Below are 26,057 nucleotides of genomic sequence, written 5' to 3'. Positions count from 1 at the left end.
CCCTTCTGGCCTGTACCATTGAGCTGGTGTAATTATCACATAGTTGTGGCCAGACCTAAATGATGCTTAGCCAGTGGGTCCTTTATTAAGAGAGGACTTGGGGAATATTAAAATACCCTCAAACTGGTTCCAGTCCCTCTCAGGGGTCCCCAAATCTCCCTGCAGCCCAGCACTTTAACAGCCAACACCTGTCAGGGCGAGGGTCCTGCCCGGGGGCTGCTCTGACTGGTCACTGATGCCCAGCTGGGGGAATATCCCACTTTACTTCTTCACATTTTTCCCTAAATCCTCTTTCCTCTCTTCTTCCCCTCTGTTCTCTCTCCTCTTCCTTCTTATTTTCCTTCTTCCTCTTCTCCTTTCCCAGCCTCTTCGGAAAGGCATTAAAGTATCTCTTATGAATCCACAAAACATAAGAATCTGAGAAACCAGTAAGGGAAGTGAGGAAACATGAGAGATGTGAAGTAAGGGTGATGAAACACACTGACCCCAGGGGGAGGGCACAGACCTGGCCTAGCCCATTGAAAACCCCACTTTTCTAACCAGCAGTGGCCTCGACAGACCTCCATCTTTCCCAAGCCATTCAATGGCTAAGGCTGAGTGTTTCTGAGGCTGCTGGCTGTGGGCCCAGCTCCCCGTATCCTGGACTGGGAGACCCACCATTCCAGAGCCTCCGAGTCTGTCACCCAGGCCTGGGACCCCCTTCTGCCAACAGAAGCTGGTGTTGATGATTCAACCTCTGCCTGCGGCCTGCCTTTGCCTTTGCCCAGGCCTGCCTTTGCCACTGCCTTTGCAGTGACACTTGTCTGTTTGTGACCTGGAGCTCACCAAGGGTGCTTGGTGACCCCTCAGCCCAGGCCCCCAGACTTCACCCCTTTTTCTTCTCTCATTCTTTCCAGGCCTCAAGCGGCCTCATCAGAGCTGTGGGTCCTCACCCCGCCCGAAGCAGTGCAAGAAGCAGCATCTAGGTGGGTACCAAGGTGGGGAAGGACCCAGACATCAGGACCTGCTCTGGGGCCAGGACACAGATCCTGGACTCTGTGCCCCGCTGATAAGCTCCCAGGAGCCCAACAACTCTGGTCTTCCTTCTAACAGAGATAGACTGGACGTCCTGGGTGGGCAGGGGAGAGGTGACCAGTATGACCTCAGACTTGGGGCCTTATTGGCCAGTTTAGAGATGGGTAGAATACCAGGTAGATCTCGCCCCACCACAAGGCATGGGGGCTGCTGAGGACCAGCCAGGCCAGAGGGAGTAGAGTAGACAGAACTTCTCTCACTCTCCACCCATTGTCCAGAAGAATCCTTGTTCTCAACCAGCTGTCCCCAGCATCCCCTGACAGTGGCCCTAGTTCTTCCCCTGGACCACCCATGCTTTCCCAGGAATCCAACAATTAAAAAGTCAATGCCCGGCATAGTAAGGACCCAGCTTCCAGTGCCTAGGCCTATAGGTGGCTAGCCCTCACCCCTGGGGAATCGCAAAACTGAAATATTGGGTGGGGAAGAGGCTACTCAGATACAGAAGATGTTGCAATGGGAGCCCCCCTCTTCCCTTCCCCCATCTCACCAACAACTTTACACCATCTATATTGTTACAAAACAAACAGAGCCATGATCTGCGCTCCCCCAGCTGGACTCCTCCATTTGAATGGCCCCCAGAATCAAAGCTTCTGTGGAACTAGGAACCAGGAACTGGGGATCCAGTTCCTTCTAGGAATTGTGTGCTCTTGCCAATCCCCTTGCCCTTGCACACACAGCTGAGGCTACGGGCTCCCAACAGCCAGTGCTGGGGTGAGGGGATCTGGGGGTCGGAGGCCCCCTGCACTCATGCCTTGCCCTGCCCCCTGCAGAGTTGGCCCAGAGGTACCTGCAGCTACTGAAGACTTCCACCCAGCAACGCTATGGCAGTAAGATCCCCGGGCCAGGCCAACCCCTAGCCTTCCACCAGGCCTACATCCCCCCGATCCTGCAGTGGAGCTGGACCCCGGCACCCTTCCGCACCCAGGAGGGGATGGTGCCGGGGGACCCCAAGGCAGAAGATGGCACGGACGTGAGCATCCGGGACCTCTTCAGCACCAGGGCCAACAAGGGCCCGAGGGTGACCGTGCTCCTGGGGAAGGCAGGCATGGGCAAGACCACCCTGGCCCACCGGCTCTGCCAGAGGTGGGCTGACGGCAAGCTGGACCGCTTCCAGGCCCTGTTTCTTTTTGAGTTCCGCCAGCTCAACCTGATCACATGTCTCCTGACGCTGCCCCAGCTCCTTTTCGACCTGTACCTGAGCCCCGAGGCGGGCTCCGACTTGGTCTTCCAGTACCTGGAGGAGAATGCTAATGGAGTCCTGCTCATCTTTGATGGGCTGGACCAGGCCCTGCATCCCCGCTCCAGCAGAGGGCAGGCAGGTCCTGAGGACCCAAGTCCGGCCCTTGCCCTCTTCTCCCGCCTCTGCCGGGGGACCCTGCTGCCCGGCTGCTGGGTATTGGCCACCTCCCGCCCAGGGAAGCTGCCCGACTGCCTGCCTGCAGAGGCAGCCACAGTCCACATGTGGGGCTTTGACAGGCCGCGGGTGGAGGAGTACGTGGGCCGCTTCTTCCCGGACCAGCCGGGGCAGGAGGCAGCCCTGGCAGAGCTGCGGGGCAGCAGACACCTCCAGAGCTTGTGCACCGTGCCCGCGCTCTGCCAGGTCACCTGCCTCTGCCTCCTCCGTCTGCTCCCGGGCAGCCCGCCAGGCCAGTCTGCGGCCCTCCTGCCCACCGTGACTCAGAACTATGTGCAGATGCTGTCCACCCTCGGCCCCCGTGGGTACCTGCCTCCTGAGGCCCTCCTGGAGCTCAGTGAGGTGGCCCTGGGCGGCCTGCAGACCGGGAAGGTCATCTTCTCTGTAGGAGACATCCGCCCGCCCACAATGGCCTTTGCGGCTGCCCTCAGTTTGCTGACCTCCTTCTGCATCTGCACGGGCCCGGGGCACCGGGACACAGGCTACGCCTTCACCCACCTCAGCCTACAGGAGTTTTTTGCTGCCTTGTACCTGATGGCCAGCCCCAAGGTGGACAGAAATGCACTTGCCAGCCACGTCACCCTCAGTTCTCGCTGGGTGCTGCGGACCAAAGCTAGGCTGAGCCTCCTAGACCACCTCCCCACCTTCCTGGCGGGGCTAGCGTCCCGCGCCTGCCGACCCTTCCTCAGCCTCGTGGCCCAGCGGGACGAGATGTGGGTGAGTGCCAGGCAAGCCGTGGTGATGCAAGTCTTGAGGAAGTTGGCCGCCCGCAGGCTCACGGGGCCGAAGATTGTGGCGCTCTGTCACTGCGTGGGTGAGACCCAGGAGCCTGAGCTGGCCAGTCTCGTGGCCCAGAGTCTCCCCTGTCACCTGTCCTTCCACAATTTCCCACTGACCTACGCTGACCTGGCTGCCCTGACCAGCATCTTGGGGCACAGGAATGCCCCCATCCACCTGGATTTTGAGGGCTGCCCTCTGGAGCCCCACTGCCCTGAGGCCCTGGTGGACTGTGAGCAGGTCGAAAATCTCAGGTGAGAGTAGGATCAGGGGAGGACAGGGGAAGCCCTGGGAGGGACCTGGGCTTCGGGAAGGTGGAGTCGGTCAGACCCTTGCCAAGGGAGGTTGGGTACAGATCTCGAACGTGAGGACAGAGTCCAAACTGCCCCTCGACCTGAGAGCCGGTGCAGAAGCTCCCTTCCTCCTGAGACCTTAGGGTCCAGGTGTCCTTGCGGTTGCTGGGAATCTGCCAACTCTCCCTGTCCCTCTCAGCCGTGGACTGGAGCCTCTGACTCCAGAGGTGGCCTGACTTTGGGCAGGTTACTTAACCTCGAAGCCTGAGTTTCTTTGTCCCTAAAATGAATCAGTAATAATACCAACTCCATGAGGTTATTGTGAGAGCCTGGTAAGAGGATGCCGGGAAAACCCTCCTTAGCAGGTGCCTAGTGCACAGTAAAGGCTCAGTATGTGTAGCAGGAGTGAGAGAAAAGGTGAAGCTCAGAGAACCCATCCCCCACTCCCCAGTACAGTGAGTGAAGTAATGTTGAATTTTGTTTGCATGTCATGGAATGCTCAGAGGTAAGCGGTCCAGGTCTCTGAGCTGGCTGAGCTCCATGTGGTCATGCAGAGACCCAGGCCCCTCCCCCTGATGCTCCATCATCCCCTTGGGCATCTGGATCTGAATGGTCAAACCCGGATCATGGGCATCTCTGCTCCGGCTTTGGGGAAGGGAAGGGAGAGTGCATTAGATGAACCCAGTGTGTTAAAGCCCGCATACTTGGAGATGGGACACATCCTTTCGTCTCACCTGACAGTGGCAAAAACATATCTGCATAGCCACTCTGAGCTGCACGGGAGGCTGGAAATGTGAGTGGGAAACTGTTCCCAGTTAGAGCTGCATCCCTGAAGAATGGGTTTCTGTGGGCAGTTAGCAGTCTTTGCCATACTACGTGTTTCTTATTTCTACAAACAACAGCTCCTGCTACTACTATTAACGTCACCATTCAGTTCCATCTGGCAGAGGAAGGGGTGTGATGGCTTCTAAGCCCTGCCCAGCACTGAGGCTCTGCCATCTTGCCTCTTCCTGTGGCAGCTTTAAGAGCAGGAAGTGTGGGGATGCTTTTGCCGAAGCCCTCTCCAGGAGCCTGCCGACAATGGGGAGCCTGAAGAAGCTGGGGTGAGCCAAGGCTTGGGTCTTAGAGGGATCCTCATCTGGAAATGCCTGGAACTCTCCCCTCTCCCTTTGACCCTGCACAAGGCAGATTCCTGGCCTACCCCCTTTCCCACCCCCATTCTTGCCCACCACGTTTGCTTACCCTGTAGGTTAGTAGGAAGTACGATCACTGCCCGAGGCATCAGCCACCTGGTGCAGGCTCTGCGCCTCTGTCCACAGCTGGAAGAGGTCAGGTGAGTGATCTCCAGGTAGACCAGCTGGCTAGGGGGACAAGTTATTTCCCAGGTCCCTGGGCTCCCCACCCCCACCCCAGAGCCTGTAATGAGTCCTGCATTTTCCATCAGGAGTTGGCCTGTTTTTCAGTGAGACCCAGAGAGGGGAGGCTTTGGTCCAAAAAGGGGGTGGGGCTAGATCCAGACACAAGGCTCCCCAAAACCCTGGAGCACTTCTTCCTTCATCTAATAGTTGGGGCTGTCTCAAAGGACCTTGAGTTTTAAGGCCCTCCTTCTCTTTCTGTGACCTTGAGAGAAGGGATGGCTGTGTGTAGGCAGGTGTCAGGCACAATGGGTCCACACAAGTGCATGAAACACACACATACCTTCACACTTGTGCACATATGTGTTCACACATGCACTCACCTGCTCACTTAAATACATTCCCCTCACATGCACATTCATAGCTGTGTGCACACTTGTGCATACTTAGAGCCACATACCCATTTAGTTGCAACTTACATGCTAACTGATCACATCTGTGCAGATATAGACCTGCCCTGTGTTTGTGATGAGTAGCCCAGGAGGGGTAGGGCTGGGGAGCATTCTCAAGAGCTCATGGGCAGAACCACCACGAGCTTGTATGGCACCTTTAGGAGATTTAGAAGGGCACCCTTTTATCCAGACCCATGCAACCTGGCACTAAGTCATCCCACTTACTGAGTGGAGTGTTAGCCGGACTACAGCTCCTGTCCCCTCAGCTGGGTGCCTTTCTGTGGGATCATCGGCTTGCAGGAGAAAAGACAAAGTTCACTGTTAATAATCAGGAGGTAAAAAAGTGTCAACAGGTTCACATTCCTAAACCTTTGCACTAACCGGAGCAATCATGCACAAAAGGACCCTCGCACTTCAGTCCCTTTGGCTAGGAACTCAGGCAAGGCTGGATTGGAGACTCCATTTGACAGATGGGGAATGTGAGGTCAGAAAGAAAGTGCTTGGCCTAAGGTTCTGGGTGAGTCACAGCCAGAGCTGGGGCTGGAAGCAGAATCTCCTGTATCCCAGTCTTGACTCCACTTATCACCCAAGAGCCCGAAGGCCCTGATAAACTCTGGCCTCAGGCACATCCCAGACGTAGCCCTAAGAGCAGTGTTCTGGGTGTCCTCATCCCACCTCATGAGGCCTTCACAGCCCGTTATCCAGATCTCTTGGGCCATTAGGCAGGAAGTCCCCCTTGGGGCTGAATAGGGACAGACGTGAGGACAGCAGAGGGCCTCTCCTAGCTGGGCCTACTGGGTACTGTGGAGCAGGTCACCAACATATTGTGGGCCTATGATGGGGCAGCCATGTCACCTGCCAACTGGGGCCCCCAAGTCCCCCAGCTCCATGGCTGAGGGGCTGGGGCTCTCAGCTTTCAGGACAACCAGCTCAAGGACTGGGCTGTGCTGAACATCGTGGAGGTACTTCCTTGTTTGCCGCAGCTTCGAAAGCTTGAGTAAGCAATCTTTCCAAGCCCTGCCTGAGCCCCTCACCCCCGGCCTGGGAAAGCAAAGAAAGTCTGGGGCCCCTTGGATATAGGATCCACTCCTGATACCCTCGCCACAATCTTGCAGCCTGAGCCGCAACAATGTCTCCATGTCAACACTACTCTGCTTGACAAAGGTAGCAGTCGAATGCCCTACTGTCAGGACCCTGCAGGTCAGGTGAGCAAAAGAGGTGGAATCTGGGCCTTCAGAGGCTTGAGAAAAGGGGAGGGGAATGTAGGGAGTGGGAAATGCAGCACCATGTCTGCAATACATACGCATGTGGACTTGAATCTCTTTTATTCACTTCAGTATCTCCAGAGCCCAGCTCAGGACTGGCACCTGGTACTCAGTATATAGTGGCTGAGCGGAACAATGCATGGATAGATGGGCAAACGGTTGAAAGAGTGGGTCAGAACATCTAGGAAGCGTAGTTTTAGCTGGAGAATCCTGAGCCCCATGTGTCGCTCTCCATGGTGCTGAACTGGGGGGTTTCCCCTTTCAGATTACGGCGTGGGTCAAGTGCCATTGCTCTTTACCCTAAAATACGGTAACTCCCACAAAAGCTCTTTGCATTCCTAATTTCAAAAGTCCTCTCTGTAAATATTGTTTTCCTGACCTTTAAAAATACTCTCTCGGGTTCATCAAGCAATGACAGTCACAAATTTTACTTGTCTGATTTGGGGAATTTCTGCCAGTTGTTTCTCTGTTGGTTATAATAAATTAGACTTTCCCTGGATGTCTGGGGCTGCAAGGGGAGTGCAGGTAGTGGGTGATGTGCTGCTTTCCAGTCCACCGGTTTCATGGCTCAGTGTCTGACTCTTGCAGGGAGGCAGACCTCATCTTCCTTCTTTCCCCGCCCACAAAGACTGCTGCAGAGCTTCAAGGGTAAGAACCTAGAGAGGCGGTGGGTCTGGGCTCATTCCAAGGAGCAGTCTGGGCTCAACCATTGGCAGGGTAAGATGGCCAAGAGAGCCTATGAAGAGCTGGAATGTGGGGCTGCTCTGAGAAATACCTTTCTTCTCAAAGTTGACAAAGGACTTTACCTTCCTCTAGCATATCTGGACCACATCTGGTCCCTGTGCTGGAGGGAGCATCCCCAGAAATCTCAGAGCAAGTCAGGCCCTTAGGGAAGGCATGACTATAGATTGGTGTTAGTATGTGGGAAAAGCTCTGGAAAACTCTTCCATCTAAAAAAAAGTGGGGGGGGGGTGGAGAAATGGTGATACCCACATCTCCGAGTACTCTGAGGATGAAATGAATTAATATACCGAAAGTGCTTTAAAACACCGCTGACATCCCGGTGGCACTCAGATGCTGGCTCATCCAGCTGTGAATGGATTCCAGTTTGGCTGGTCCTGCATGGGCAAAGAAAGGGAAGCAGCCTTTCTGTGAGAGAACATTCCAACTGGGCTTTCTCTCACTCCTCCTCGGCTGACCAAGACTCACAGACAGATGATGCTGTATGTCCCTGGGCAAGTCCTTTCCCTGCTCCGAGCTTCCATTTCCTCACCCATACAATGATCTAGTCGGACCAGTATCTTTTTCCCCTCTGGCTGTATGGAGCTGAGATACCCAGTATGTGGCTATTTAAGTATATATTTAAGTATTTATTAATTAAATTAATATATACTATTTAAGTATATATTAATCAAAATTAAGTAAAATGAACATTTTAAGTTTATCAGCCACATTAGCTGCATTCCAGGGACTCAATGGCCATGGGAGACTAGTGTCTCCCACAGTGGATGGCGCAGATATAAAACATTCTCTTCATTGTGGAAAGTTTTGTTAGATGGTGCCAATCTAGAGGTCTGCGAAAACCTGGCCAGTAACATGCCAGCTTGTCTGCAGCCCCCACTCATCCCCTGGCCCAGTGGGAGAGAGCCTGGAGGTGGCACAGCCTGGACCCACACACAGTCCGTGCTCCCAGCCGTTAGAACCACAGGCGGCACGTGTACAAACAGAGAGCTTCACAACATAGAAATAGCAACTTCTTTTTGCTGAGCTTCAATTCTGTGCCTGTTCTGGGTGCTTGGCCGAACATTGTCTCATTTTTAGTCTTTCAGTCATTGTGTGTTAGAGATTGTCATCCCATCTTGGAAAAGAGACCACAGAAGCTCCGATAGGGGAAGTGACTTGCCCAAGGCCACACAGCTCTGGCAGAGCCAGAATTTGAATAAAGTCTATTTGCCCTCAAACATTTTGCTCTGGCTGCTTTGCTGAATAGCACCTTTAGCTCCTCCAAACAACCATCTTTGTTACTCATTCCTTGTGGGTGGTGCCCTGGGCTCTTCAGGCCTGGAACGCAAGATAAGAGGTTTGGCCCTTCAGGCCCTGGACTCTAAGACGAGGCCACTGTTGGATTTGTTCTTGCCAGAGCACCAGAGCTGCAGGGAAATGCTGGCCAGAGGGAAGAGGCTCAGAGTAGAAGCCTGACACTCAGGTACCTCTGTGGGCTCCATTGCCTTAAGGGGAGGGGTCTGGTAGGGGGGTGGGGGAGGGTGCCTTCCTAGGAGAGTCATAGCAGCGGCGAGGAGGCTAAAAGGAAAAACAGGCATGGGGCAGAGAAAGGACCTGAATAACCCATCCTGGCCTGAATAAGGAACTTCTGTCATAACGGCAATAATTACAACTAATTTAATGGGCCCTTGCTACACACTGGGCACTGTAGTATTTGATATCCTTTTCTCACTGTAATTCTTTTGAAAACCCTGCCAAGTATACTTTATTATTCCTATTTGATAGAAAAGGAAAGTGAGGTTAAGGGCCTTGTCCAAGGTTGTCCAGTTACTAAGAAGCAGGACCAGGATGAGACCCTGGTCTGACTGCCTCCTGAATCCCCCGGCTCCCACTCCCGGCAGTGGCCCTTGGGGCTGGAGGAGGTGTGGTGTAGCTTCTTGCCCTGAGCGCCCCCGCATCTGCCCTCACTCCAGGCTCCAGCAGTGTCAGCTCAGGGTCCATGATGCACAGGAGCTCATAGCCCAGCTCCAGGAAAGCCCCCGCCTGGACAAAGTGGAGTGAGTATTACAGAAAGTGCTGGGGTGGGAGATGGGTGGGGGCCAGGGCACTGTCTGAAGGGCCTCCACTTTGGGCGCGTGATGTAAGGAAGGGCATGCTGCCTCATTAAGAATCTGGGGAGGGGCACCTGGGTGGCTCAGTGGGTTAAGCCTCTGCCTTCGGCTCAGGTCAGGTCATGATCTCAGGGTGCTGGGATCGAGCCCTGCATCAAACTCTCTGCTTGGTGGGGAGCCTGCTTCCCCCTCTCTCTCTGCCTGCCTGTCTTCCTACTTGTGATCTCTCTGTCTGTGTCAAATAAATAAAATCTTAAAAAAAAAAAAAAAGAACCTGGGGAACTCAGACCACCATAGCAGCTACCACTGTTCAGCACTTGCCCTCGACCAGGCTTTTTTGCATACATCCTCTCATTTGATTTTACCGTCTCTGAGATGTGTAAGTATTACTACTATGCACACTTCATGGAGGAGAAAATTCAACCACACAGAGGCTAAGTTTGCTCAAGGTCACACAGCTAGGAAGAGTCCAGGCCAGGGTTCAAGCTCAGACAGTCTGACTCCCACCAGCCTCGTCCTTGTCACTGGTGTCATTGAGAGCTGAAAAGTAGAGACCTCATCACATGTGTCTTCCAAACCACAGCCCTCAGCGTCCCCTTCCCCGTCGTCCTCCCAGAGTACAGTGAGACCGCCTTCCCTTTTGGGGCTGGAGAAGTTCCGTTAATGCCCAGCTCCTTTGAGAGTAGGGCTTGGGGATTGGTAGAGGCCTTGTCATGTCCCCAGGACCGGGGACCCTTGCTAGGACTATCCCAGAAATCAAATGGGCATGAGGGTGGACTGATGGAATGCTGTAAGGTGGTGTGAGGAGAGCAGCCCCAACCTAGGGAAGGATGAATGGGTGAGGACCTTGGTAACTAGAGCTTGAACCTTGACCTTGTCCCACTGAGAGAAGCAAGACAGGATTAGAAGTTTTTGCAAAACACAGGACATCACCAAGCCTGAGCCTCCCCCGCACCTGCCCTGGTGCTCTCACCTGCAGTATGGCCCCATCACCCACCTGGCTACCCAGACCAGGCATCTCTCAGCTCCTGCACCCTCCCCCAGAGTCAGCCCATCCCACATCCACCCATCACTTACATAGCTCTCAACACCACCCTCTTTTCATCCACTTCCCCCGTCCAAACCACTCTCACTCCTCACCTGGATGACCCATCAGCCTCCTCAATGGGTTCCCTGCTTCGACACTGGCCACTTCCATGTAGCAAAGAGTGACCTGCATTTCACTGCTGCCTGCCCCCCCTTTACACCTTCCCACTGCTCGTGGTGAAGCCCAAATCCTAAAATCCTGTGTGATCCAAAATGCTGCCTCCAGCCCACCAAGCTCCATCTGACCCTGTCCTGTCACTGAGATCTTCAGTCCTACACAGTGTCTTCCTTTCAGCTCCTCCAGTGGGCTATGCCCCAGGACCTTTGAATGAGCTGTTCCCAATACCAGGAACATCTTTCCCCCATCTCTGTCCCACCCCTTACCTACTGAGCTCCTGGTGTTTCAAGCAAGTAGTTCCAACATCAGGGAAACCTTCCCTGATGCCCATGGTAGATCTGATGCCCTAAAATCATGGAGTTTATCATAAGAATCAATTACGCAGGTTGGAGCATAAAAAAGCAGCTGGGGTGGGGCCTTGAAATTAGGCTGCCTGGGTTCAAACCCCAGGTCCACCTTTCAGGAGGTGCTTTAACCTCTGTCTACCTCGATTTGCTCATCAGTAAGATGAGGATAGTAACAGGGCCTGCCCCACAGGGTCCTTATGAGGATGAAATGTCCAGCAATGGTAGAAGCAACCGGTCCGGGCGCCTGGGTGGCTCAGTGGGTTAAAGCCTCTGCCTTCGGCTCAGGTCATGATCTCAGGGTCCTGGGATTGAGTCCCGCATCGGGCTCTCTGCTCAGCAGGGAGCCTGCTTCCCTCTCTCTCTCTGCCTGCCTCTCTGTCTACTTGTGATCTCTCTCTGTCAAATAAATAAATAAAATCTTTAAAAAAAAAAAAAAAAAAAAAAAGAAGCAACCGGACCAGTAGGGAGTCTTCATACACAGCCTTGCAGTATCTATCATTATTAGGACTCATTTACCAGAGTGCTGCTTTGCCTAAAGTCAAGGAGGGACTGTGCAAGTGCTAAGGCCGAAGTGGGGGGGACCCCGCCCCAACGGCACAAGGCATGGGGACCCCTCTGTCTCAGCCTTTCAGGAAACCAGCTGGACGATGAGGGCTGTCGACTGATGGCAGAGGCCGCCTCTCAGCTGCACATCGCCAGGAGTCTGGAGTGAGTCACCGGCGTCACTGCTGCGTGGCGGGGGGTGGGGGGGAGCCCCGGAGAGAGCCCCAGCTAGACCCTGGCACCCCGGTCTGCACACCTGCAGTGGCCAAAGATAGTGCTGCTCCATTGACCTGCTCTCCCACAACAGCAGCAAAGCTGGAGCGGAGTCTGCTCGTGACTTGCCTTTGCCTCTGGCAGGAGCCCCTGTCTGGGTTCCAACAACTAAAACCCCCGGTGTGCGTAGAGCGGGTTCCTTGTACTTCAATGGCTAGTGCTCCAGTTCATCCTTGCAACAGCCCTGGGGCGGGGTGGATGTTGTACTGTGTGTTGCATTAGGGTTCGGGGTGGGTGGGTTTTAGGGTGTTGGAATGCGAAGAGGCGTGTTAGGGTGGGGCTACTGTGCCAAATTAAGGGGTGGGTTGTTGTGGTGCTGGGATGGAAAGAAAGGGTCGTTGGCGGCTGGATGTGCTGTGGTGTCCCACGGTATCGGGTGGGGTGGGGTTTGGGTGGGGTGTGTTGACGTCTTAGCATCCAGCGTGGGTCGGGTAGGGGAATGATGAGGTTGAGTAACAGTGGTTTGGGGCCTTGCCTTAGGAATTCAGTCCTGACTCTGTCCCTTAGTAGCCTCAACATCATTTAATGTCTCTGGGCCTCAGTTTCTCCATTTGTAAAATGGGATGAAAATGGTGGTGATTTTTCAGACCAGGAGGCAGACCCAGAGAGGTGAAAACAGTGAGTCAGTTCTTCCCACTCAAGCTGTGGAACCTTGTTCTCTGAGTGGGGCAGCGAGGTCCTGAAGCTCTTGGCTCATTCGCATGGGCCAGGATCCTTCAAGACACCCTGATTAAGGACCCAGGACATCCTAAGAGTGACTAGCCAGCAAGCTACTGCACCAGGAGGAGGGGACTGGAGCCATCTAGGCCTGGGGACTTGAGCTGCCTGCTGACTGCCACCTCCCCCTCCTCTCCACAGCCTCAGCGACAACGGGCTCTCTGTGGATGGGGTACACTGTGTGCTGAGTGCGGCGAGCACGTGCCGGACCCTGGCAGAGCTACACATCAGGTAGGACCTCCCAGTGGACCCCAGTCACCCACTCCTCCCTCCAGCCTGGAGCTCTGGGGCTCTCCCACCATCCTCTTTAAGACCTTAGCATTCTTTCCGGGCCCAGGCCTTTGGGACCTGGAGGAGATGCTGCTGGTGCCCCGCCACACCCTCTTTTCCCAGCTGCTATGAATTGGCTGCTTACAGCTTAGACCTTCTCCAGGAAACTACCTCGGGCTAATAGGAGCCACAGATGACACCTGGCCGGTTGTCCTCCCAGTTCCCCCAACCAAGAGTGGCCAATGACAAAGCCAAGGACATCACTCTCTAGCCCCCTTGCCGCAGGTGGGACAAACCTTTGGTGCCCTTTACGCTCCAGAGCTCCCTGTGGGATCAGGCTGAGGACCTGCTCTGTTCTGCTTCCCTTGGTCCCTTACCAGCATCTCCTGAGAGCAGGCCCCCAGAACATCACAGACAGAAATGATCAGGTGAGGCTTGGCCCTCTACCCCATTCGGAGGCTCAGGCTCTGCTTCTAGGAAACCTGACCCAAGGCAGTGCCCAGCCTTACCTTATTTCTGTAAGTCTCTGGATTCAGTCTGGGGAGCTGAGGCCAGGTGCTATTACTGTCAATGCAATCCTCACCCCGAGGGGCTCCTAACCAAGTAGGGTGGTCCCTGCTTTAAACGCCCCTTGAAGGAGGAGAGAGACACCGATTAACCCAAAAGAGAGATGAGGGGACCTTGATTCACTGTATGTAATGATCCAATAAATGATCCTCACCTTGTTCCAAATGGTGCTCCGTTCATTTCTAGGGATTTACACTAAAGAAATCAACTGGTGCAAACACATTTAGATACAGGAATGTTCACCTCACTGTTGGTTATAATAGGAGACAATGAACATGCCTTAAATATGTAGCCATTAGGTAGGAGGTAAGTAAACTGAGTTACCTTCATAGAGAAAAACTCAATGAAAATGATGATATAGCTACAGTCTTAGTCTAGAGGGATGACTGTGGTATAACTTTAATTCACCATTTCTATAGTAAAGCTTCTGAAACATACTCACAAGAATGGCCAACACTCCAGCTTGCACCAATAATTATCAACGTTTTGTCACCCTTGTTTCACCTATCCCTTGAAAAACTACTTTTTAAATAAGAATCTGTCCTTTAATCCTATTGATTAAGAAGAAGAAAAAAAGGAAGAGCATTCATTGCATTTTAAAAACAAAAGACTTTAAGATCCCATTCCCAAATGTTATCAGCGGAAGAGGTGGTGGGTGATTTTTCTTGATTTTCTTCTTCCTTTACTTTAATTTGAAAGTTCTCCACATGGAAGAAGTATGAGCTCTGCAAGGAGCAATGTGTATTCAGGGGTGCCTGGGTGGCTCAGTCGATTAAGCCTCTGCCTTCAGCTTAGGTCATGATCCCAGGGTTCTGGGATCGAGCCCTGCATCAGGGTCCCTGCTCAGCAGGGAGTCTGCTTCTTCTTCTTCCTCTGCCCCTCCCCCTTCTTGTGTTCTCTCTCACTGTCTTGCAAATAAACATAAACACATAAAATCTTTAAAAAGGAAGGGAGGAAGGAAGGAAGGAAAGAAAAGAAAGAAATGTGTATTTAACAGTCCGTTTACACAGTCGAGGTTCGAGATGCTCCTGCTGTACGTTACAGCCCTGTGTGCACTGTCAGCACCTGTCCTGGAGCTGGCAGTGACCTCTGGCAGTGACCTCCCTGTGCTGGGTTGAGTGCCCTCACCTGAGGGTTCACACAGCAGAGGGAGGAGGGTTTCAGCCTGAGGCAGAAAAAAGGCAGAACTGAAGTTTTCTTTCAAGGGCTTTCCAGGAAACGAGGGCTGGTTAAGTTTGCAAAATCTCTGCGTAGAAAGATTCCAGGTGCCCAGAAGCTCAGGAAGTCACCGCAGAGTCATGGGAGATGGCCTCAGCTAGAGGCAGGTGATGGCGCCTTTGAGGTCCCTCCGGGCCGGGTTAGAAAATGGCCCCAGGAGCCCCCTCAGCCTCTTGTCTCCTTCCTGTCTTCTCTCTTGGCAGCCTGCTGCACAAAACTGTGGTCTTCACGTTTGCCCCAGAGCAGGAGGAGCAGAAGGGGAGCTGGGACAGGTAGGGCCACACATCATCTGGGCCCTGTCCTGATCCAGGCCCAGACCCTCCCCGACCTCCACAGCTGGACAGCATCACTCAGCTCACAGGGGACCGAGACAGACTCACAAAGGAGCAGGAAGCCAGCAGGCTTGGCAAGGGATGCAGCCCAGAGGAGGGGAGAGTCAGAGCACCGACTGCCCCCCCCATTTCCCTGTGACGCGGAATGGCCTCCTGGGGTGGGGGTGGGGTAGCCAGGGAGCCTTTCGCCAGACACCGAGGCCCTCGGGCATAAACCCCAAGGATCTGCAGATCACTTGGCCCGTAGTTCTGATTTTGGTCAGGACCTTCTGGCTCCCTCTGGCCCATGCCATGTTAAAGCCATGTCCATACCTTGTCCCAGCGAGAGGCTGCGAGATTTATCCCGGGTCACACAGCCGGGACGCCAAGAAGCCCGGGGGGAAGCAGGGTCTCCAGGCCTCGGGTGAAGAATGAATGGTGGGTGGTAAGGCTGAGGCCAGAGACTGGCTGGGAGTGTGCTCAGCCCGGCCGTGGTATGTGTCCCTCCAGGACTGCGCTGCCGGTCAGCCTGACGCACCAGATGCCATCTGAGCCGCCCCCGCGCCCCGCAGCAATCAGGTACAGAGATGGCCTTCCTCTGCTCAAAGCCTGTCACAGGCCTCCAGCCCCAGGGGCTCCCTGGAGGAGACAACCTGCCTGTCCAGGAGTTGTGGTCTGGCTTCCCTGCCTCCCACCTTCCCCCCTTGGGGACCCCCCACTTGTCTTAGCTCTCCTGGCCTCCAGCAGCTGATGGGTGGGGACTCTGGATGGAGAGAATGGGGACATGTGTCACCTGCTTTCCTCATCCTGGGGCTGAGCTCAGCCCCTACAGGGCTCCTGTCGATGCTCTGGCTTCTCACTTACTCTGTGTCCATCTGAATCTGTCTCTGCTGTTCCTTATTTCTCTTGTATTTTCTGTTTCTCTGTCTTTGCTTGCTGCCCCTTCTGTCATGTCTGTCTGTCCTCCCCTGGTGCTGTGTGTGCAGGTGTGTGTGCATGTGTGTAGGTGTGCACATGTGTAGGTGCCCTTGTGTACATGTGTGTAGGTATGTGTGCATGTGTGTGTAGGTGTATGTTTGCGGATGCATGTGTAGGTGCGTGTGTGTAGGTGCACGTGTGTAGGTACCTGTGTGTAGGTACGTGTGTGTGCGTGTAGGTGCACATCCCTATGTATGCCTGCATGCATAAGCACACGAGCGTGCGTGCATGTCCGTGTGTCTGCATCTGTCTCTGCTGTCTCTCATCTCGGTGTCTCTCCATCTTGGTCTCCCTGTGTCTCTGACTGGCCCTCGGCTGCCTGTGCAATCTTGGGTGTGTGCTGGTGCGTCTCTGTCTCTCTGGATGCCAGACACGTCCCTGCCCCTCTTCTTCAAGCCTCTCTGCCTGCATGCCTGGGGGCGGTGGCCGCTGTTGCCTCTGTTCTGAGGGGCCGCCCTTCCTCCTCTGCAGGCTGACACACTGCGGCTTGCAGGCCAAGCACCTAGAGCAGCTCTGCAGGGCGCTGAGAGGAAGCTGCCACCTCAGTCAGCTGGAGTGAGTGGCGGCTGCTGGGGGGTGGGGGTGGGGCTCACAGGCGGCAGGTGTTTGTCTGTGTGGTTTTGTTTTGACTTTTTTAAAGATTGTGATCAGCGGTGTTTCCCTGCTGCAATCAGGAACCCCTAAGGGAGTCCAGGCAGGGTTGTAGCCCTTCCGCCTAAAACATAGGTCCCCACATATGACCCCCTCTGAAGCCCCTCCCTGACCCCCCAAGGGTCACGAGCCTCAGGATGGAAGTTGGGTAGGAGGGAAACTCCAGCAGACCCGTGAGAGATCTGCTGAGACCTGGCCTGGTCGCCCAGGGCCCTGTACCAGTTTCATGAGAAGCAGAGTGACTGAGCCACAGAGGTGGAGACACAGAGCTCCTATAGCCGGGTGTGCCCACCCTCTGCTAACCTGCTTTCCCTGTTGCCCCTCCCAGCTTCTCAGGCAACGCTTTGGGAGATGAAGGCGTGGCCCAGCTGGCTCAGCTCCTCCCAGGGCTGGGAGCTCTGCAGTCCTTAGAGTAAGTAGCCAACTAGACGAAGCCTCTAGGCTTGTCCTCATCGGGAGGAGGGTGCGTGTGTGTGTGTGTGTGTGTGTGTGTGTGTGTCCTTCTGTGTCCAGTCTCATTCCTTCCTGGGGGTTTTGTAAAGATTGAATCAGAAAATACACCTCAATCACCCAGTCCCGTCCCTGGCACATGGGAAGTGCTCACAGAGGGTAGTTCGCTGTGGTGAGTCTCAGGAAGAGAGACTGGCCTCTGGGACTCAGTGATCCAGCTGCCGATCTAAGGTTTTACTTCCTGAACCTGACTTTGTGGCTCTGCACAGGCTCTCTGGGAGGCCCAGGCCACTTGGGACTATGCGAGCTTGGGTGGGAAGCATTAGCTAACTGTTAGTTAGCTACCCTAATGACTGGCAGCCCTTCTGGGCCTGGGTTGCTGGGAGGGGCTGTTGCTAGGCTACAGGCTGGCTGGGGAGGATGTGTACCAGACAGGACGCCCCGGCAGGATGCTCAGGGCAGCTGGAGAGCAGAGAAGGGGGAGATGTTCAGTGCAGGCGGGAAGCCCCGGGAGGTGACCAGGAGCCTCCAGACTTTGCCTGCAACAGACCAGAGTTTCCGGATGCTAGAAGGCCCCTGTGTTTTGGGCTCCCACATATCCTTCTCCTCCTCCCAAGTTCTTCGGGGCTAAAGTCAGAGGAGAGAGCTCGTACCTATTAGGTTCTCTGTGTGACCTTAGGCAAGTTCCATGAACTCTCTGGGCTCCAGGTTCTCAGGGAACACCTAAAGTGTGTGTGTGTGTGTGTGTGTGTGTGTGTGTGCGAGCACATGCGCAAATGTGGTAGGGGGCTTTGGTTTTGGCTACAACTTTAGAATGAGTTCTAGCCTGAGGGCCCCTTCCTGCTCAGTCTTTCTGGGGGATCTGGGGAGATGGGGTTGCCTCTGTTCCTGTTCCGGGCCCCGTTTGTGGGCGTTGCAGGCAAATTATATGTAGATTGGTGCCTTGGGGCAAATCCCTATGTGGCTTTCTCAGTACTGAGGAATCATCTGAGCCCCGGCCTGAGAGATCTGCGCCCCCCTACCAATGCCCGTGCCAGAGGAGGGCGGCATTAAATGGCAAATAGAAAACACCCTGATAGCTTGACAGACCCGAAAAAAGGAAAAGCTTTGTCCCTGCCTTTTGAACAGGGGCCTTGCATTTTCATTTTGCACTGGGCCCCACCTTCAGGTGGGGAAACTGAGGCACAGTGCTGGCCTGAAAGCACTCCCCAGTTTCATGCAGACCCAGAGAACCAGAGTTCTAATCCCAGCTCTGTTGCCAACATGTCTCATAACCTTGAGCAAGACCTTGCCACTTTCTGGGCCTCAATTTTCCCATCTGTACAATGGGGAGTCAGAAGAGGTACCCTCTGGCCATCTGGGGGTCATCAGGACTCGGGGACAGCCCTCCCCTGCCCTGGGCTCTGACCACAAAGAGGGTGTCTGTGAGTCTCAGGTGAGCTCCATCAACGTCTCCCCTGTGATTCTCCAGCCTCAGTGAGAACGGTTTGTCCCTGGATGCGGTGTTCATGTTGACCCCGTGCTTCTCCACTCTGCCTTGGTTCTTTCACTTGGACATCAGGTCAGTATGGTTCTGGGCCCCCTCCTTGCCCCCTACCCCACGGGCCATGGCCTCCCACCGCGCTTCCTTGTCTGTCCCATTCACAGTGTTGCCTCTTGGGGTCCTGCGTGGCACTAGGCCCCATGAGCATGTGGTAGGTGTCTGCTGAATGAATGAATGGACGATGAATGAAAGTATCCTCAGGACACTGCTGTCTCTCCAAGTTTGCCATGGAGATCCAGCGACTCTCCCTTACTCACGCTCTGGATCCTCCTGGGAGACGTTTATGGAAACCTGCGGCTCCCTGATGGAGGTTGGGTGCCCGAGGACTGGTCTCAGTCATGGGGTTTCTGGAGCTGATAAGAACATAGAAGGGAGGCCTCCTGGCCAGGCAGCCTGGGGCCAAGCCATGCATATGAGCCATGGTTTCAGTGGGGTCTGCCCCTTCCCCCAACTTTTTCCTTCCAAGAGCAGAAGGTGTGGGCACAGATAGATCAAGTTCAAATCCAGGCTCACCACTTAACCTGCTGTGCAGCTTTGAGCAGTCACTGGGCCTCTCTGTGCCCATTTTTCTCATCTGTCAAAGGGGAGTAAGACTATACCCTTTATCTGACAGCCTTATCGTGAGCGTGAAAGGAGGCCCCGGTGGTGGTGTGCTTTGTATGTGCCTCAGTCCGTGTCATTATGCTTAGTATGTCGTACGTTGTTGTATTTGCTGAGAGTGTGGGCCACCGTCCAGGCCCTCCGTGGCCAGGCCATCTGGTCTCTCTCAGACGGCTGCCTCCTCTCTGCAGCTCTGACAGCCAGCGTGTCGTCCTGAGAGGTGACAGAAGAGGCAGGTGAGAAGGGAAAGCTCCGAGGAGGGGAGGATGGGCTCCCCCTCCCCCTGGCCTCCATTTCCTACAGGTGCCCCCTACCCCAGCCCCACGCTGACCACTGTTGGCCCTAGAGTAACCCACTCAGGTCTGGCACCCCTTCTGCAGATGAGCCCCTGTGTCCATCAGTTCACAGTAAACGGCCACTTAGCTCTGTTCGGAAAGGAGGCAGGGCAACTGGGGAGGGAGACACGATGGCGGGGGTGTGGCAGAACAGGTGCTCGCTCAGGGCTGCTGAGTGGGAGGGAGGGTGGCCAGCCTCTGCCCCTCGGGACCTCTGCAGACTTCATATGAGTCACCGCCCTTCACACTCTGGGTATGGCGTTCGAGAAGCCAAGAACGGTTGGTGCTCTTAAAAAGTTTCCACACCTTTGCAGTAAACAAGGCATCATTTCTGCACAGATGTTCCCAGCTGCCCCCTAGTGGGGCCGGGCCCCCTGGTCTCTCATGGGAGGTTGGCAGGCCCAGGGGCAGCCTAACGTGCAGCTGGGGAGCTTGGCAGCTGGGCAGATGGCCTTCCCAGCTAAGGTGTCAGTAGAGGCATTGTCAGACCAGCCGGGCTGCCTGAAGCTGGAGTGGCCCAAGGCCAGGGTGGTCTTGCGTCCTGGGCCAGGGTCTCGATTTCTGGGCACTCTCTGGGTTCTCAAAGCCTAGAGAGTGGAAGGCTGGGGATGATCAGAGGGAGGAGGGGTTCTGTCCTGGCCCCCCTGACCTAACCAGGTGCTGCCACCCAGACAGGTGTAAGCTCCCAGCTTTTCTCACTCTGGCATCTGTATAGGGAGGGACTTGATGGTCCCTAGGCCCCTGCAGCCCTGACCTCTGAGTCTTGTCTTCCCATGTGTGTGTTGCGAACTTTCCTCTCAAAAATGGTCTCCCCACTTCAAGGGATCGATTGACTGGTGGGTCCTTGCCAGAGTTCCCAGCTGGAGCCCAGTTCTCGGCCTTTCATCAGCGCTGCGTCCCCAGGAGCCTCTGGTACTGTCTTAACCCACTTCTTTTTGGGGGGTAACCATGATACAGTGAAGAGTTGGGGAGTGAGGAGAGCCTGGGGCCTGGGGCTGGGGGAAGAGAGTTTGAGAGAAGGAAAAGAAAGGGGGCCAGTATGAGGGCTGCTGAGGGGGCTGCTGGGCCCAGTGTTCTCCCCAGAGAAAAGATCCCACGCTGTTTTTCAGAAGACATCCCAGCTCTGCCATGGCTGTGTGACCGTGGCTGGGCCCCTCCGCTCTCTGGGCCTTGATTTCCTCACCTAGGAAGAGAGATGCCTCATCCGGGGCCCTAACAGGATTATCCAGAAGAGAAGTGGGAGGAATGTCTTAGGCGGGTGGGTCAGCCTGGGCATAGGAAGGCCCTGAGGAGGGAAAGTTTAGCTCTGGAGAGGCACCTCAGTGTGGCTGGCATACACAGGGCCCGTGGAGGCAAGAGAAGCCATGGAAAAGGCCCTTCGCTTTTAGCCTGAGAGTAATAGGGAGCCACAGGGGGCTTAAGTGCCTGAGAAGCATGGTCAGATTTGCACAGTTAAAAAATAAGCCGCTGGTAAGTGGAAAAGTATTGCAGGGAGGCAAGAGCAGAATTGGAGGGTGTTAAAGTGGTCCAGGCAAGTGACAATGGTGGCCCGGACTCCGGCAAGGGCAGTGGGGAGGCACTGGAATGGAGTGAGGGCAGCTAGGCACTAGGAGGCCTTTACCGTCACTTAGTGGTGGGGATCGGGCTGTAGGGGGGACTTGGGGTGCAGAGCGTGCCCTGTGAGGGGACGATCCTACAGCCTGGAGATTGAGAAGGAGGGGTGGAGAGAGAAGGGGAGAGCCCCTGGGGCTGTACACCCTGGGCCCTTTCTGACCCCCTGCCCCTGCCCGCTGCCCCCTTTTAGCCTCAGGCAGTGTCAGCTGGAACCCCTGAGCCTCGCCCACCTCTGTGAGACTCTGAAGAAGTGTCCAGGGCCTCTGGAAGTCAAGTAAGTAAGGGGGGCACAGTCCTAGAGGGCACAATGGGGGCATCTGCCCAGTGACTTGGGTGGGAGCGTTCTGGTTAGAGGCCAGGTGAGTTCTTCCTGGTCCCCAGCCCTTGGAGCCTTACCCTGCCCCTCACCTACCTATAGCAGGCTCCTTGCGTCCCGATAGGGCATCCTACCCTTCTACCAGTAGAGGCTGTGCTAGGCCCAGGGCTCCCTCTTCAGCATTTGCTCAACTCGGGGCATCTGGGAGCCCCAGTCTACTCCCTCTACCCCTGGAGCCCCACCCAGCACCCCCCCATGCCTGCCTCCATAGCTGGAGCATGTCCCTTCTGAGGGCCCCCCCACGGCCTCCCTCTCCTGGTTACCCACTCACCCAGGCCAGAACCCCCAGGGTCTGTGACCAGAGACTCGACCTGGAGTCAGGAGTCCCAGCTTAGCCAGCTAATGGGCTGGGTGCCCTTGGGCACATGGCTCTAACGCGGTGTGCCTCCGTTTTGTCACCTGTAGAGATGGGCAGCCTTTCCTTTGTCCTCCTGGTTATCACTTTATCACAATTACCTTACAGTAAAGAAATCCAAGACAAGCCTCGCTCCCCTAAATCAGCCCTTCTCCACATCCAGTCCGTGTTGTCACTGGGCCCGTGACCAGTGTCCCCCACCCCCCACCCCGGTCTAGGCACATGATGGGTTTTTCCTGTTCAGAGCCACAGACCCCGCTGTGTTCCCTGGCTGCACTTGACGCAGTTTTCCCATGACAACGGTCATTGTTCTTGCTTTCCCGCTCACATCTCTGGTGCCCTCCTGGCCCTTGCGAGCAGCTCATCTATGGTCACCCAGGGTCCATCCTTCCGTGCCTCTCTCCATGTGCGTGCACATGGGGACCCGGAACAAGGAGGCTTTAACGTTATTATGAGACATGGGATTTTACTGTGTCAGATCTCCACAGCTGGCTCTTGTCTCAGGACAGTACATCATGACTTCCCTGGAATGTGGAGTCCAGGAACTTTTAAATAAGCGCTTATTTTCGAATAAGTTAAGGCTTAATTTACAGAAAAGTTGCAAAGTTAGTCCAGAGAGTTCCTCCGCCCCTAGCCCCCCGTGGTTAGTATCACCCGTCATGGTCCGTTTGTCGTGACTGGGAAGCCGGCCTTGCTTGCTACATTCACCACACTCCAGGCTTTCCTCAGATGTCCCCGGTTTTTCCTCCTAAGACCCTTTCTCTGACCCAGCATCCCGTCCAGGATCCCGCATGGCGTTTAGGCGTCATGTTCTCAGCCTCTCTGGTCTGTGACGGGTTGTCAGTCTCTGTTTTGCCTAACTTTGACAGCTTTGAGGCGTACTCAATAGATACTTTGCAAAATGGCCCTCAGTGTGGGTGTATCTGATGTTTTTCTGACGGATAAACTGGGGTTCTGGGTCTGGGGGAAGAAGACTGCAGAAGTGAAGTACGCTTCTCGCCCCATCTCAGAGGCGCATGCTGTTGACTTAGGACTGTTGATGTTGACCTTGACTGCCTGGCCGAGGAAGTGTTTGTCAGGTTTCCCCACTGTGAAGTTACTTTTTAATTAAAAAAAAAAAAACCAACCACACTTCTATTATGGATACTTTGGAGCATATATGAAAGCAGAGAGAGTAGTGGAATGGACCCTCACTTCCCGTCTACCTTCCTCAGTAATTACCATGCCGTGGTCCCAGCACACACCCGTACACACAGTATTTTGAAGTAAGTGCCCTTTTTTGAAAGGTTTTATTTACTTATTTGAGAGAGAGAGAGAGGGAAAAAGAACCTGAAGCAGACTCTGGGCTGAGCGCAGAGCCCGAAGTGGGGCTTGATCTCACGCCCTGAGATCATGATCTGAGCTGAAGCCAAGAGCTGGCCACTTAACTGGCTGAGCCACCCAGGCACCCCTGTTTATTTTTTTAGTATAACCACAAAACCATTATCAGACCTAAAATATTTGGGGGGGTCTTTTGTTTCTCTATCTATCTATCTATATATACTTTTTATTTAAATTCAAGTAATTAACATAATGTATTACTGGTTTCAGAGGCGGAGGTCAGTGATTCATCTGTCTTATGTAACTCCCAGGGCTTATTACATCATGTGCCCTCCTTCATGCCCGTTTATTTTTTCATATCTGTGCCTTTTAATATTAACCCTCCATAGTTTAGATGTGCCACAGGCTCCTCAGCCGCAGCCGTCTAGAGTCGAGATGGACGCCCAGGCCGCTTCCAGCAGTGCGGGAGCCAGTGCTGCAGAAAGTGCTTTTCTGTCGTGTAACTGCTAAGCACCTCCTATATACCAGGCACGGGCCAGGCCCTGGAGGGGGCACAAAGATACAGCTGGACGTCCCTGCCTGCTGTGGCTCCCCTTCTGCAGCTGGAGGCTTTGTGTCAGCTGCCCCTGGCAGCGCTGGGTGGTCTGAGCACAGATGGGGGTCTGAGGGCACCCCTCCCTCAGCTGTGGCTGGAGAAAGTAGGATAATAGCATGAAAGCACTTTGCCAACTTTAGAGTGCCAGGACTGCGTACCAGAATATTGTTATCAACGTGCTTAATGCTGAACTCCAGTAACCGGATGCTGGGGAAGGGGATGGGAATCCAGCCCCCTCCCTGAATTCTACCACTGCAGGTCTGCTCTGCCTGGGCACTGCCGGCATTCCATGTGAGATGTTGTAATGATAAGTTGCTATTATTGCCTTAAAAAAAAAAGTGTCAAGCCCACACTGACCCAACCAGAGGTCATGACACTGTGTACTGGGGGACTGGTGGGACAGGAACAGGGACAGCAAAGGGCAGAAGGGGAGAAGGCACAAGGAAGACACAGCTCAAAAGCCTCTGGGAGTGGGGAGGTTGCTCCAGACCCCTGCAGAAGCTCTATATGTCGCAGGGTGCTTAGACACTCTACTGGTCCCGGGTCTGCAGCCCAAGCAGACCCCAAAGGGTGGATGTCGGCAGTTTCTCCCAAGTGGGCTGGGTTCTGACAGATTATCCTGACAAGCGATCAGCTGGTTGGTCTGGTTTTGACGGACAACCCGAGACCCCAGCTAACCTGCACCTCGGCCCCTTTGCTGACCGGCTATGGGCCGAGTGGCCGCCATTGATCTCACCGTGGGTCAAGGTGTCATGCTCTTCCTAACAAGTGTCTTCTGCACAGCGCCCATCTCCAGGGCCCTCGAGATAATGCTCCCGTGAGTCTGTGACATTCGGGGAAAAGTATTAAGAGTTCCCTGGGAAAGTCACAATGCCCAGCAGCGTACTCAAACTCTGAGACGTCCTGCCGCAAAGGAAAACAATTTCGTTTGGCTTAACCAGCACTTTCCAGACTTGTGTGACCTTCGTTTTCCTCCAGCCTTAATGATAACGCAAGGGCCCGGCGTTTGAAGGGAGCGTGTTGGACAGCTCCAGTCCAGAGGGCTCTGGCTGCGAGGGTGCACTCCTAGCTTTCCCCAAGGCTCCCCTGCCTCATTCGGATGCTTTCTTTCACAGATTGTCCTGTGAGGTCCTGAGTGACCAGAGCCTGGAGACCCTGCTGCACCACCTAGCCCGGCTCCCCCAGCTCAGCCTGCTGCAGTAAGACCATTTCCCCCATCTCCCTATGCTAGGCTGAAGGTCTTAGCTTGCAAAGCCGTCCTCTCCTTCCCCGCCACTCATTTTTCTTGGGCTTTTATTTTATCTGGGAGCTCTTCCCTAATACCTCTCTCACCTTGGGGTGTGTGTGGGGGTGGGTGCTATGTGATCAGTTTCCTCATCTGTGAAATGGGACTCCTGTTCCCCAACCCCTCCCCCAGGGCTGGGGCTCCAACAAGACAGGTGTTCTCTGGGCACGTCGAGGAACAGAGGGGCTATGGCAAATGGGCTGTCGTACTTCTCACCCATGGAAAGGTCACCAGCTCCTCGAAAGGGACTTGACAGATGTAGGTGGTGTCTGTGTCACACGCCAGTTTTTAAAGGTCACCGTCTAACTCCGCCAAAGGGGAACTGAAGCAGCATCCTCCAAAGTATTTAAAACTCCACTTTCTAATTTCAGTGCAGACTGGTTAGAATTTAAAAAGGATTTACTTTAAATACTCTTCCAGCAGGGGGTAAGCAGCTGCAGCTGGGATGGAAAAATACAACGGGAAATTAAATCATACCGTTAATAACAGCAACATAAGTACTAAGGCTAAGGCTCTCCGGGACGCCCGAGGCAGCTCACTTCGCAGCCGGGATCTTGCTTGTCCCCGAGTCCTACTGGGAAGGGACGGAGGAGCCGTGTGACATTCCAGAGGTGGGCAGATGTGGCAGAGCTCGCGTCCATGCACGGCCCCCCCAACGGGAGTGGCTCCTTTGAACATACAAAGTGGCAGGCTAAAATGACCAGGTGGGAAGCCCCGGACCAGTGAAGGACTTCTCCGTGCCCACGTCACACAGCCCCTAAATCTCTTCTGTCTTTGGAATGAGGTGGCCAGCCTGCCCCTCACTCGGGCTCATGCTTTGTACTACTCAATCCATACACTGTTTGGGGGGCTGGAGACACAGCCAGGCATGAGGAGAAAAGAGTAAGTCCTCGTCATCTTGGAGCTCACCTTGTAATAGAGGTAGCTGGACGATAAGCAAGTAAGACGAATTCAGACAGTGATAAGGTATTTGTCTAGGTGATGTGGAAAAGAGTGCCTGCAAAGGTGAGGGCATCAGGGAATGCCTCTGAGGAGGGATGC

General features: G+C 54.5%; 1 protein-coding gene across 9 annotated transcripts in view; it reads left to right on the top strand.

Moving 5' to 3' along the window:
- The window catches only part of NLRC5 (NLR family CARD domain containing 5), an 81,622-nt gene that overhangs the window by 30,404 nt on the left and 25,161 nt on the right, over positions 1-26,057 (top strand). For 7 of the 9 annotated variants that reach the window (XM_032854412.1, XM_032854411.1, XM_032854414.1 and 4 more), the window contains 20 exons: positions 897-965; positions 1,845-3,519; positions 4,578-4,661; positions 4,808-4,891; positions 6,279-6,362; positions 6,481-6,570; positions 7,219-7,278; positions 8,771-8,836; positions 9,327-9,410; positions 11,640-11,723; positions 12,690-12,779; positions 14,807-14,875; positions 15,425-15,493; positions 16,364-16,447; positions 16,872-16,955; positions 18,465-18,554; positions 19,328-19,372; positions 20,294-20,383; positions 21,276-21,359; positions 24,847-24,930. In XM_032854412.1, coding sequence (XP_032710303.1) covers positions 897-965; positions 1,845-3,519; positions 4,578-4,661; positions 4,808-4,891; positions 6,279-6,362; positions 6,481-6,570; positions 7,219-7,278; positions 8,771-8,836; positions 9,327-9,410; positions 11,640-11,723; positions 12,690-12,779; positions 14,807-14,875; positions 15,425-15,493; positions 16,364-16,447; positions 16,872-16,955; positions 18,465-18,554; positions 19,328-19,372; positions 20,294-20,383; positions 21,276-21,359; positions 24,847-24,930 — 3,169 coding nt within the window. Of the gene's footprint in view, positions 1-605; positions 719-896; positions 966-1,844; positions 3,520-4,577; positions 4,662-4,807; positions 4,892-6,278; positions 6,363-6,480; positions 6,571-7,218; positions 7,279-8,770; positions 8,837-9,326; positions 9,411-11,639; positions 11,724-12,689; positions 12,780-14,806; positions 14,876-15,424; positions 15,494-16,363; positions 16,448-16,871; positions 16,956-18,464; positions 18,555-19,327; positions 19,373-20,293; positions 20,384-21,275; positions 21,360-24,846; positions 24,931-26,057 lie in introns of those variants that run through there. The other 2 variants (XM_032854419.1, XM_032854416.1) reach the window with 2 other exon arrangements.

This window comes from Lontra canadensis, unplaced genomic scaffold, assembly GCF_010015895.1.
Source record: "Lontra canadensis isolate GAN:19392208 unplaced genomic scaffold, GSC_riverotter_1.0 scaffold8, whole genome shotgun sequence".
NCBI classification, from domain to species: domain Eukaryota; kingdom Metazoa; phylum Chordata; class Mammalia; order Carnivora; family Mustelidae; genus Lontra; species Lontra canadensis.
This window is presented reverse-complemented; position numbering and strand designations above follow the sequence as displayed.